This window comes from Cibotium barometz, chromosome 29, assembly GCF_041138505.1.
Source record: "Cibotium barometz isolate CiBa-2024 chromosome 29, ASM4113850v1, whole genome shotgun sequence".
Classification (NCBI taxonomy): domain Eukaryota; kingdom Viridiplantae; phylum Streptophyta; class Polypodiopsida; order Cyatheales; family Cibotiaceae; genus Cibotium; species Cibotium barometz.
In genome coordinates, this window is record NC_141074.1 from 1,419,571 (window position 1) to 1,430,359 (window position 10,789).

Genomic DNA, 10,789 nt, shown 5'->3' on the forward strand with positions numbered 1-10,789 from the left:
TATATAAGTGTGCGTGTGTTTACACACACACACACACACACACACACACACACACATGTTTATACATATATATGGATGTATGTATGCTTTGGTGTTTGTGTGAACATGTATAAATGTGTCCTTGTGTGTGTGTGTGTGCATTATAGTCTATAGAATACTCCCTTGGATTTTGCAGTCACAATGAAAAACTTCCTCTCTAAATATCATCCTTCTCTCTCTCTCTCTCTCTCTCTCTCTCTCTCTATATATATATATATATATATATATATATATATATAGTCTTATTATCTATACATGTGTGTGTCTGAACTTTTTGGGTTAGCGTTTGTCTACAAAATGTGATCTCACGATGTATTCTAGTATAAAAGGATGATACACACTTTTTGTATCCATAACAAAATCTCTCTCTCTCTCTCTCTCTCTCTCTCTCTCTCTCTCTCTCTCATTTATTTGTAAACAAAGAGACTCTCTCTCTGGCCCCGTGGTGACTGCTTGGTGAATTATGGTGGTGAATTTATAAAAGGTTGCCACATGTCATGGGAAAAGGATAAGTTATTCCTCCTTTATATATAGCATATATGCCATGTTAGTGGCATTAATTTAATAGCACCCATAACAAAATTGTTCAAATACGAAAAGGAGACCTAAATGGTGTAAATAATAATAAGTGGACTTACTTGGCTAAAGGTTGCATGATGCACTAGGGTGAACCTTAATTTGCATGTATAGTAAAGCCACCTTTTTTCTAGACGTGCGCCCATGATGTGTGCTAACAAGCTGATGTGTGTATATGCTCACACACAAGCTTATACATAGGACACCATACATAAACATGCTCTCACACATCATACACCATAGCATGCCCCTCTCTCTCTCTCTCTGTGTGTGTGTGTGTGTGGATTTGGGGCTGTGTGTGTGTCGATATGGCCCTAGCGTACTCTGCCCCTCTCACTTAAGGGGGACAATGTTGGAGAGGCAAGTGAGGACCACCCCCTCTCACTTAGGAGGGGGAAAATGCTGGAGAGGCAAGCAAAGGGTGCACAACGCTTGGGAAGGGGGTCCTACAAGCAGGAGCTTTGGATTGAGCGTGAGGTGGATCAAATAGCACATGCTAGTGGGGCATAGGGGCGACTATCAACGTTTGGATAGACTTCCATTAACGGGGAGTGTTGAAAAACGCATAGGCGGGGTGTTAAGGTGAATGTGAAAAGTTAAAAGGTCAAGTGTGATGTAAAGTCAAGAGTGAGAGGTATGTGATTGGTGTGTGTGGTTGCAACTCTTGTGCCATGATGTCTTGTTGAGTGCCCCTATAATCATGGAGTTTCTTTTATTAATAAAAAAAATGGGGGCACACAATGAGCGATAAATAAAATTCATTAATTAGTTACTCTCTCCCTAGTTTTTCCATCCGGCTTAAGAAAAATGTTATTGGAAAACATTGCTCACTCTCCCCCTCTCGCTCTTATCTCGATCCACACGTTATTACGTGTATCCTAAGATGCAACAAGCTCAGGAATGGGAGAGCAGGGCAAGGAGGTAGAGTTCGAGTTTCCTCCCTTCCTCACGCTCTACAAGGACGGCTCTGTGCGCAGGGGTGAGCAACCGCCGGCGACGCCAGCATCGCCGGAGCGCGGCCGAGATGTCGTGGCTTCCAAGGACCTCACTCTCAACGCAGATTTGGGCCTTTGGGCTCGCATCTTTCTCCCTGCCTCCCCTCTCCACAAGCTCCCCATTGTCCTCTTCTTCCACGGCGGCGGCTTCGTCATCGGCAACCCGGCCTGGAGTCACCCTCTCTGCGCCAAATTGGCCAAACAATCCGGCTCGATTTGCATTTCCGCTAGCTACCGACTAGCCCCCGAGCATCGCCTCCCCGCTGCTTACGACGACGGCTTTGCTGCCCTTCAATGGCTCGGCTCCCAAGCTCTCCTTCAACAAGCCGAGGGTAAAGCCGATCCCTGGCTCGCCGACGCCGACTTTTCCAAATGCTTTTTGGCGGGCGAGAGTGCGGGCGGCAACCTCGCGCACCATCTCGCGATGCGAGTCATGAACCATCAACCCTTGTCTTCTTCGCCCTTGCGCATACGAGGGCTTATCCTCATTCACCCAGGGTTTACGCGTGGTGCACGATTAGAAGAAGAGCCGGATTGTCCCCCACACATGGACGTCATGAGCAGGCGTCTGGGAGATACGTTCATAGACCTCTCTCTCCCTTTCGGGGCCAGCAGGGATCACCCTTACTTCAACCCTCTTCTGGGCTTCTCTTCAATGCCCAGTTTTGTGCTTCCCAAAACCCTTGTAGCTCTTGCGGATCAGGACCGCCTTCGAGTTTTTGGCCTCGAGTACATCGAAGCCCTCAAAGATGCAGGCTGCTGCGTAGACCTCTTCATGTCCCATGGTGTAGGGCATGTCTTTTATTACCAGTTACCTCAGTCAGAGCAGACACAAATTTTCTTGCAGAGGATCACCAGCTTCATAGCTGAAGAATGCTGATTGACATCATGAAGCAGCTTCATAGGTGATGATTAATTCTGAGACTATATGCTGATTCGAAGTTATTCTTTTGTAAAGTGCCTCAGTTTTAAGCGTGTTTCCATTGGTATGCCTGTGTGTATTTAAGTAGCTTCCCTGCACATTCCGTTGTAGGCTTGCCTCATGTTGACCGGATGCACCCCGCATTGACACAATGCATAGGCATAGCCATGTCGGCATTGCATCGCGGCAGTGGGAGAGTCTATACCCTGCATCCATACAGGGAGCTACATTGCTGTGTAGGCCACATACCACACATCAATGTTCACGAAAAATGGCCTTTAGTATATTGCTCACCAGCAAAATTGCCCAAAAACCGAACAAAGGTTTCAGGCTTTCTTCAAGAAAACTGGTTGTTTTTTACAAGTTTTAGTTATAAAACCAGCTAATCTTTGATTATTGAGCCAAAAAAAGGGTGCATTTTTGACTTTTCCTTTTCTCCTTTGGTTGGAAAAAATGTTTTTTTTTTTTTTTGTGAGCAGTGCCATGCATAACGGTTAACCTATGTACTCACCTCCTCCTCTCATTCTGTCTTACTTGCCCGGTGTTGCATGGATGCACCCGCATTGACATGCTGCTATGCTTGTGTGGGGCTTCTTATGCAAACATTTGGCCACTCTTATGCAAAAGAAGACCAAGCTATGGAAGACAACGTAGTAGTAACTTCTCATACAAGTTTTGTGCTCTCTAATCGTTCTCTGTATTCTACATGTTTTGATCCTTGTTCCGGGCACACTTGCCTGCATAGAATTGTTTGGAAGGCGTTTGTATATGAGAGGTAGAGAGGATCAAGCTAATGCCAGCGTTCACGACCACGGCCACATGATGACACCTTGAATGTAAAATTTTTTATTTTTATCACTTGCATACTTGTTTGCTTATACATGTAAAGTAGAATTATTTCAAGAGTGTGTGTGAGAGTGAGAGAGACACGGTTCAAGCTATCGCTAGTGTTGACAAAGCATGGACACACGACACCTTGAGTTCCTAAGCATGGCCACAAGATTTAGTGCTTACACCTCGTGTCAATATGCAAGAAAGCAAGGGTTATCTTACAATGCGAGCAAGGATACCAAGCATGTGACAAATATGCCTTGCCTCGCTTATTTATGAATAGCAAGCTCAAGAGGGCCATTCCAATTAAAGCAATTAGTTGCTATTTGTGGGGGCAATGTGAAGATCCCCACAACAAGGGCAATCTTGTAAGCTATACAGCTTGGCAATAACAACTAAAAACCAAGTGTTAAAATTGGTGCCATTGCTAAGTGGTACAGTTCTAGTTGAATTAGGATTTGTCTTGCTTATAGTGGCATATTTTACGAAAATGAGTAATCCTCATGAGTTGAGCAGTCCTTAGCACTTAAGCACACGGTACATTTAAGAAGGGAAGAGCATGGCATCGACGGTGCGGAAGTTTGGCATGCGAAGCGACACACGAGCAGTTGTCCGACTTTCACAAAAAGTGAACTCGGGCATGTGGGGTGAACTCAGGCAGCAAGCAGTGGGTTATAAGCAAGTCTCACGCTCATGAACCTGCGAAATGCATGTAGCATAGTGGTAGAGCATTCGTGCAGCTACGTAGAGGCACGGGTTCGAAACCCAGCATGGGGTGAACTCAGGTGTGATGCAGTAAACTCGGGCCTTTTTAAATCTCCAGCGTTGAAAATGCCTCGAGATGCCTGTTTGACTTCCACGCCGTTGATGCCATGCCCCCCCTTCTTAAATATACCATGTGATTTAGTGAGGAGGCTAGGCAATGACTTGATCCCACTTATCATTGACAATCTGAATGAACTTTCCAATCATCTTAACATGTAACTAATCAAGTTCCTGTTGAGTCATTTTTTTGTAGCGTTACGATTTCTTAATCAAGCTGTTACAACAAGTAGTCCTTATGTAAATGTACATGAAATGAGCAACACCTATAAACATTGTATGCACATGCATGTGCAACTCAACTTGCATATCGCAAGCACAATAATGGTGCCACGAGGATTGTCTTAGAATAGAAAGGAAAAGTTACTTCAAATCATTCTCACACATATACACATAGCATGCATATAAAATGACACAATCTAGAGCATATGTTAAATTAATAAGAAAAAAAGTGAAAGAATAAGAAGAGAAAACATCAGGACACTGAGTACAATCCAACCCCCCCCCCCCCCCCCAACATCCATGTGGTCAATAGTCCCTCTTGGCCAAATGGTTTCACAAAAAGAACTAGTTTGGCATTAAGTCAACTCATAAGTGAGGTTTTATGGTTGGCATTCTTTATAACCAAAAAATTAAGGCATTCAAATAAACCTTGCATTGTATTTGAGCTATCAAAGCTATCTTAAAATAAAGCTTTAGAACTATTTATAAAATGTGTGGTGTAACAAAGGGATTTTAGGCTTGCACATGCACATGGGGATGGGCCTAGGCACATGGAGCTTAGGAGCATTTACACGTGGTGTTAGGGCATGAGGGCCTTAGGACTATAAAAGGCACTAGCCCTAGCATGATCGTATCCTTTTCTATACCATATCACTTGACACTGAATACCTTTAGACATCTCTACCTCTCTCTAATCCAAGCTAGCGACACCTTGCCATGCAGTGCTATCGATACATTTTAGCCAACCGTAGCACGATCATCTTGCTGCACCCTGTGGGGCAATAGGGGAGGTGCATGCAGATAGCTACCTTTGCCATGCATCCCTTCTCCAATGTGAGGAGGGGGAGGAAGGCATACCCTTGGATGATTCGCAGGTGCAAGTTGTGTTCAAGGACTTGATGATTCACATAATTATACAATTCACACTATGTACTGCAGTTTGCTACGTTCTTCATCGTTTAAAGAGCCAAAATATCTGTTAACTAAGAGTTGTTGCTATATGTAAGTTGATCCTCTCAGAGGGAGGAGTCTTAATCCACTAGTGCTCGTTTAGGGTGCCTCGCACTCTCCCTAAAGGGGAGAAATAAGGTTTGTCAAATGGCCCCATGCTGTGGCATGGCAGGGAGTGGGGACATCTACATGACATGGGTAGGGTGCATTCTTCTCCCTGCATCCCATCACCAATGATGGGCAAGGGGTGTTCCACTCCCTGCACCCCATCATGCAATTGCTGATGAATGGGTAACCTTGGCCTTGCACCTTACCTATTGTCTCTCCAAGCTCTTGCACAAGGGTGAGGTGCGGGTGACTGCACCTTCACCGACAGCGGGTCTAGCCCCTCGATCCACGGTTCACGGTGTTGAAATCTATGAATATCATGTGCATGAGCAAGGTCATTAATGATAATCTTACTCTAATTAAACATGATTAGAGTGGATTAACCTAAGGTGGGTGTGTCCTGCTGCTGCTTTGTGGCATTTGAGTCTTCTCTGCAGACATGTCGGACCTCGCTCCAATGTAGAGGGGCATTGATGCTGAGTACTCGGGCCACAATTGCACCGTAGCATCTTTCCAGTGATCTACGTCCTTTGGGTCTCTCTCAAGCTCTCCTTATGGGTTCAATAGGGGTTGTGTTCCTTGCCCTGTCTAGAGAGATCCTTGTGATGATCCCACCACTTCTTCTGAGTACAATCGCATAAGAAAATGATGCCCTTGTCCACGAACTACTTGAACGGTCTCATCTTTCTTGCTTTACAGTCAAGACGAGCTTCGCTTTGAGCGATTTGTACTCTTTCAACCACTCCTCCCTTTCTTTGATTTTAGACATAATCATCTCGCCTTGTCCCCACCATGACATTTTCTATTGATAGCTCCTTGGTGAGCTTTAGGGTCTAGTATAGAACCATAGTTAGGATGGGGTGGATGTCTAGTCAACATGGCACCAACCTCCTTCACCGATGGCTTTCACTATGTTCTCAAAACCATGAACTATGCATTGGCCTCCCATTTGTTGTTGTGATGGAGGAAACCTGGTGTTGCACTTTCTAGCCTGCTCAAGCATCAATACAAGGGGGTGTGGACATGAATCAGTAAAGGTGCAGCAAGGACTCTATGAGCTTTACAACTAACAGGTCAATCGTTAGAAATGTTACTGGTTCTCATCATAGTGGCTTTGGATAGGTAACTTAATAAAACAATCAATGTATGATTTTCGTTATCATAGAAGAGTGATACGTGAGCTCAGAGCCAAAAGTAGAGAGGATAGAGAAGTTAGGCCACTCATGTGCTAAAACCACTTTATCATTATTCGAGTCATCATGTTCCAATCCCCACCAATGATTACAGGTACCTTCTTTTTGGAAGAGTCTTGAAATGTTTATAACCAATAAAAGTGAGAGCACTGCGCTCCCCTTGCCTCTATAAGTTGGTGCTAAGGTGGTACATACACATTTCCATGGATCTAGGGCCCTTTTCCTCCCATCATTTGGGAAGAATTATACAAAGATGGAATTTGGGGATGTCATGTTTAATTAAAATGCCCTAGAGTCCCGTGAGAGGTGAGGGTAGTCAATCCTCTTTCCCCCGATTTGTTTGACCCTAGGGTATGAAAATTATGATATCCTTGTTGGAGCTTGTGAATGACTCCATCGGTCCTCTCGCTAGGTAACTCACGGACTACCTACACAATCACTATGGCTTAGGGAAAGGGATTGTGGATCCTCTCAGGAAAGTATACCCACCAAGGCTTGGTTGACCTCATTGGCTAGACATGTAAGACCTATGCTTCACACCGTCTACCGTGCTCTCTCCGACAACCTCCTAGCACCGAAGTATCCCCACAAACCACTCACTCACACCACACCCATAGACCACTCACTCACACCACACATAGAGATAGAAAATACCACAGGAGAGTAATATTGTATACCAAAAATGCAGAGAGAATCCTACACTTGAGGAGAGAGTGCTCCCCTTTTCTCCTGCCCCCTCTTCTTACAACCATGACTCCTTCTTGGGTGTCTTCCTCCTCGAAGGTCCAACCATTAATCACTCATGTTGTGTAGAGGGAAGATCTTCCGATCTAGATCTCACATTCATCGAGAAAAGGTAGACGGTGCTCAAAGAGGATCTCGCCCTACCTTGGGAAAGGGAGAGGGTTGTTCCATCAATGAGTATACTTGGCCAAAGAGGTGGCCAAAGGTGGATAGTACTCGATATGAAGATCTCTATGTTGACGAAGGGGTGTACCACTCATGAGTACCTTTGGAGTTGGCCATGCTGGTGCTGAGTCTCTATCAAAAGAATGCACTCCTACTCCCGAATGGCTGCCATGGCATCCTCATCGTGGATGGGAGATAAATAAATCTCAAAAAACTCCTTGCAAAGCTCATGGAGCTCTCTGTCCTATTGTGTGATGGTCTCCTACAACTTCTGGTTGACGAGAAGTTGTAGCCTCTTGAGTGCTGCTCAGTGTCGCTGAAGGCACCCAAGATAGGCTGGTGGATGAGACCAATGGTAATGATCCAACGAGAGGCCTCCATCAATGTGTCGGCCATGAGATAGCCCTCAGAATGAAGCCTCGCCAAGTCGGAGGGAGTGGTTGGAACTGCCTATGGGAGGCTCGGAAAGAGACCAACATGGGTCGTGGTGGAGAAAATGGTGGAGGTGACGCTCGCGTGAACATTTGGTGCTGCCGAGAGAGAGGGTGGCGGAGGGGATGACAAGGGTGGTAGAGGCTAGAGTAAGTAACTCGCATCTATGGGAGAGCGGGGCAAAGTCAAAGATGAGGTGGCGACGCATGAAGGAGGCTCCAAAAAAATCGGTGAGGTGGGACAAACTGAGCGGTGGATGGTTGTGGGAGGAATCTCTGTCTCGTCGGAAGATATTCCAGGATAGCTAGTGTGTGGAAGGTGAGGGAGAGGAGGGTGATGAGGATAACCATGGTGAAGATGGGGGGGGGGTGAGCAAGGAAATGTGGTGTGATGTCAGTACCTGGGAAGAGGGGATCCAGGGAAGGAGAATCAGAGAGGCAAAGATGACATGAAGGTAGTCTCAATGGTGAAGCTATTAAGATGATGAAGGTGGTGGTGGCATGTACTTTGATGCGGGGGTGGCCGGGGAATGGCCGTCATTGGAGAGGTAAGGGAACATGAATCCATTGGTGATGGGGAGGCTATTGGTAATGGAGGTTGCGCCCCTGAGGAAGCGGGTGCAATGGTGAGGGTACATGTGACATGGTCATCCATGGGATGGTCAATGGTGAGGGTACATGTGACATGGTCATCCATGGGATGGTGAAGATGGGATGGTAATTGATGGGGGAGGTGACAAGGGAAAAGATGGCAGCTCCCTAAGGACTCGCGCATGGGTGTGAGGTCATGAGGGGGAACCAAGGTCCGGAGAGGGATGGCGCTTAGGATGGGCCACCAAGTGCATGTAAAAATGTTGTGCAATGTGTGTGAAGAGTGGACATGAAAAACATAAGGCTAGTGTGCATGTAGAATTGGGATGAGAAACTACTGAGCAGAGGACCGTGGTGGAGATGAGTGCATCCTAGTAACAAGGACGAGTGGCACGCAGCAAGAGGAATGTATCAAACAAGGGAAGGCGGCGGAGTACACCTAGCTGGGAATGAGGGTCGAGTCGGGTGAGGAGATAGTAAATGAAAGTGTGTGGGGGGTGAAGCGAGTTGGCAGACACAAAGGTGCTGGCATCTAGGGAGAATGATGGGGGATGCATGGTCCATGAAGGGATTTTAGCTGAGGAATCATGCCAGGGAGGACTGACCCCTAGAGGTCAAGGAGCCAGTCAACCTCCAGAATCCTAGAATACCCCATCCCGTCCTGCAGACTTGGGAATGGTGGGAATGAAAAATATCGGCTATGTAAGCGGTGGTGAGGGTGTGGATGAGCTTGGTGGGCGAGGTCAATCAAAAAGGAGCGACATAAGTCATCAGAGCGGTGGTGAAGTCAAACGAATAGAAATGAACAACCCTATCAGAGCAAGCTCATTTGGTGATAAAACAACACGAGATAAAGAGGGACCCAGGGGGGGTGGCGAAAGGAAATGATACCTCAGCTAGTGGCAACGCCAATGATGCGGTGGTGGTGGTGGCTACTCTACTGTTCAGGAATCAATGAGAGAAGTGATGGCGATGGAGGCCACAAGAGAGGTGGGCACGAGTAGGATTAGAGAAGTCGAGGTGACGGCGGTGGGATTCAGAGGAGTGACACTCCTAGGGGTGGAAGCCAACCCATGGGAGTGACACTCCTAGGGGTGGAAGCCAACCCATGGGTGTAGGCCCCACTACTACTGAGTGCTACTTGTTGTTGCAAAGGTGGTGGTTGGTGATGGCAGGGATAGGGTGCTCCTCCATGGTGAGAGAGAGAGAGAGAGAGAGAGGGAGAGAGAGAGAGAGAGAGAGAGAGAGAGAGAGAGAGAGAGAGAGAGAGAGAGAGAGAGGGGTGTCGGTGGGGTGGCGAGAGAGAGATAGAGGGGGGGATATTAGTGGGTTGGCACAAGAGAGAGAGAGAGGGGGGATGTCCGAGGGTGGGAGAAAGAGAGAGAGAGATCGAGGGGGCTGGCCGGGGGGGGGAGAGAGAGAGAGAGAGAGAGAGAGGGGGGGTCGATGTGGGTGGGTGAGAGAGAGAGGGGGGTGTTGGTGGGGTGGCGGGGTGGCGGGAGAGAGAGAGAGAGAGAGAGAGAGAGAGAGAGAGAGAGAGGGTTGGGGGTTAGCGGGAGAGAGTGGGGGGAGAGAGAGAGAGGGTTGGGGGTTAGCGGGAGAGAGTGGGGGGAGAGAGAGAGAGAGAGAGAGAGAGAGAGAGAGAGAGAGGTGGGGTGGGCAAGAGAGAGAGAGAGGGGGGGTGTCAGTGGGTGAATGAAAGAGAGAGAGAGAGAGAGAGGTGGGGTGTCAGTGGGTGGGAGAGAGAGAGGTGGGGTGGGCGAGAGAGAGGTGGGGTGGGCAAGAGAGAGAGAGAGGGGGGGTGTCGGTGGGATGGGTGAAAGAGAGAGAGAGAGAGGTGGGGTGTCAGTGGGTGGGCGAGAGAGAGGTGGGGTGGGCGAGAGAGAGGTGGGGTGGGCAAGAGAGAGAGAGAGGGGGGGTGTCGGTGGGATGGGTGAAAGAGAGAGAGAGAGAGAGAGAGAGAGAGAGAGAGAAGGGGGGTTGGGGGGTTAGCGGGAGAGAGTGGGGGGGGTGGGAGAGAGAGAGAGAGAGAGAGAGAGAGGTGGGGTGGGCAAGAGAGAGAGAGGGGGGGTGTCAGTGGTGGGTGGCGAGAGAGAGAGAGAGAGAGAGACACGTTTTTTGTTTTTGTTTTTGTTTTTTTTAAAGTGTAATGGAAACTTTTACTTAGAGGGGTTTTTTTTCTTTTTTTTTGGTTGTTTT

The 10,789-nt window shown here is 47.5% G+C and overlaps 1 protein-coding gene and 1 pseudogene across 1 annotated transcript; one reads left to right on the forward strand and one right to left on the reverse strand.

The window, feature by feature from the left end:
* The first annotated feature begins 1,343 nt into the window (after positions 1 to 1,343).
* On the forward strand, positions 1,344 to 2,890 carry LOC147621719 (putative carboxylesterase 17). The gene is made up of 2 exons (XM_086822757.1): positions 1,344 to 2,515; positions 2,644 to 2,890. Exon 1 carries the CDS (start codon positions 1,516 to 1,518, stop codon positions 2,488 to 2,490), a length of 975 nt encoding a protein of 324 aa, XP_086678883.1. The 5' UTR covers positions 1,344 to 1,515; the 3' UTR covers positions 2,491 to 2,515; positions 2,644 to 2,890.
* Positions 2,891 to 5,245: 2,355 nt separating this feature from the next.
* LOC147621720 (5.8S ribosomal RNA) lies at positions 5,246 to 5,399 on the reverse strand (annotated as a pseudogene).
* Positions 5,400 to 10,789: the final 5,390 nt, after the last annotated feature.

What these genes read in the sequence shown, in the direction of transcription:
- LOC147621719 (XM_086822757.1), top strand. Translation starts at nt 1,516, where the DNA reads ATGGGAGAGCAGGGCAAGGAGGTAGAGTTCGAGTTTCCTCCCTTCCTC.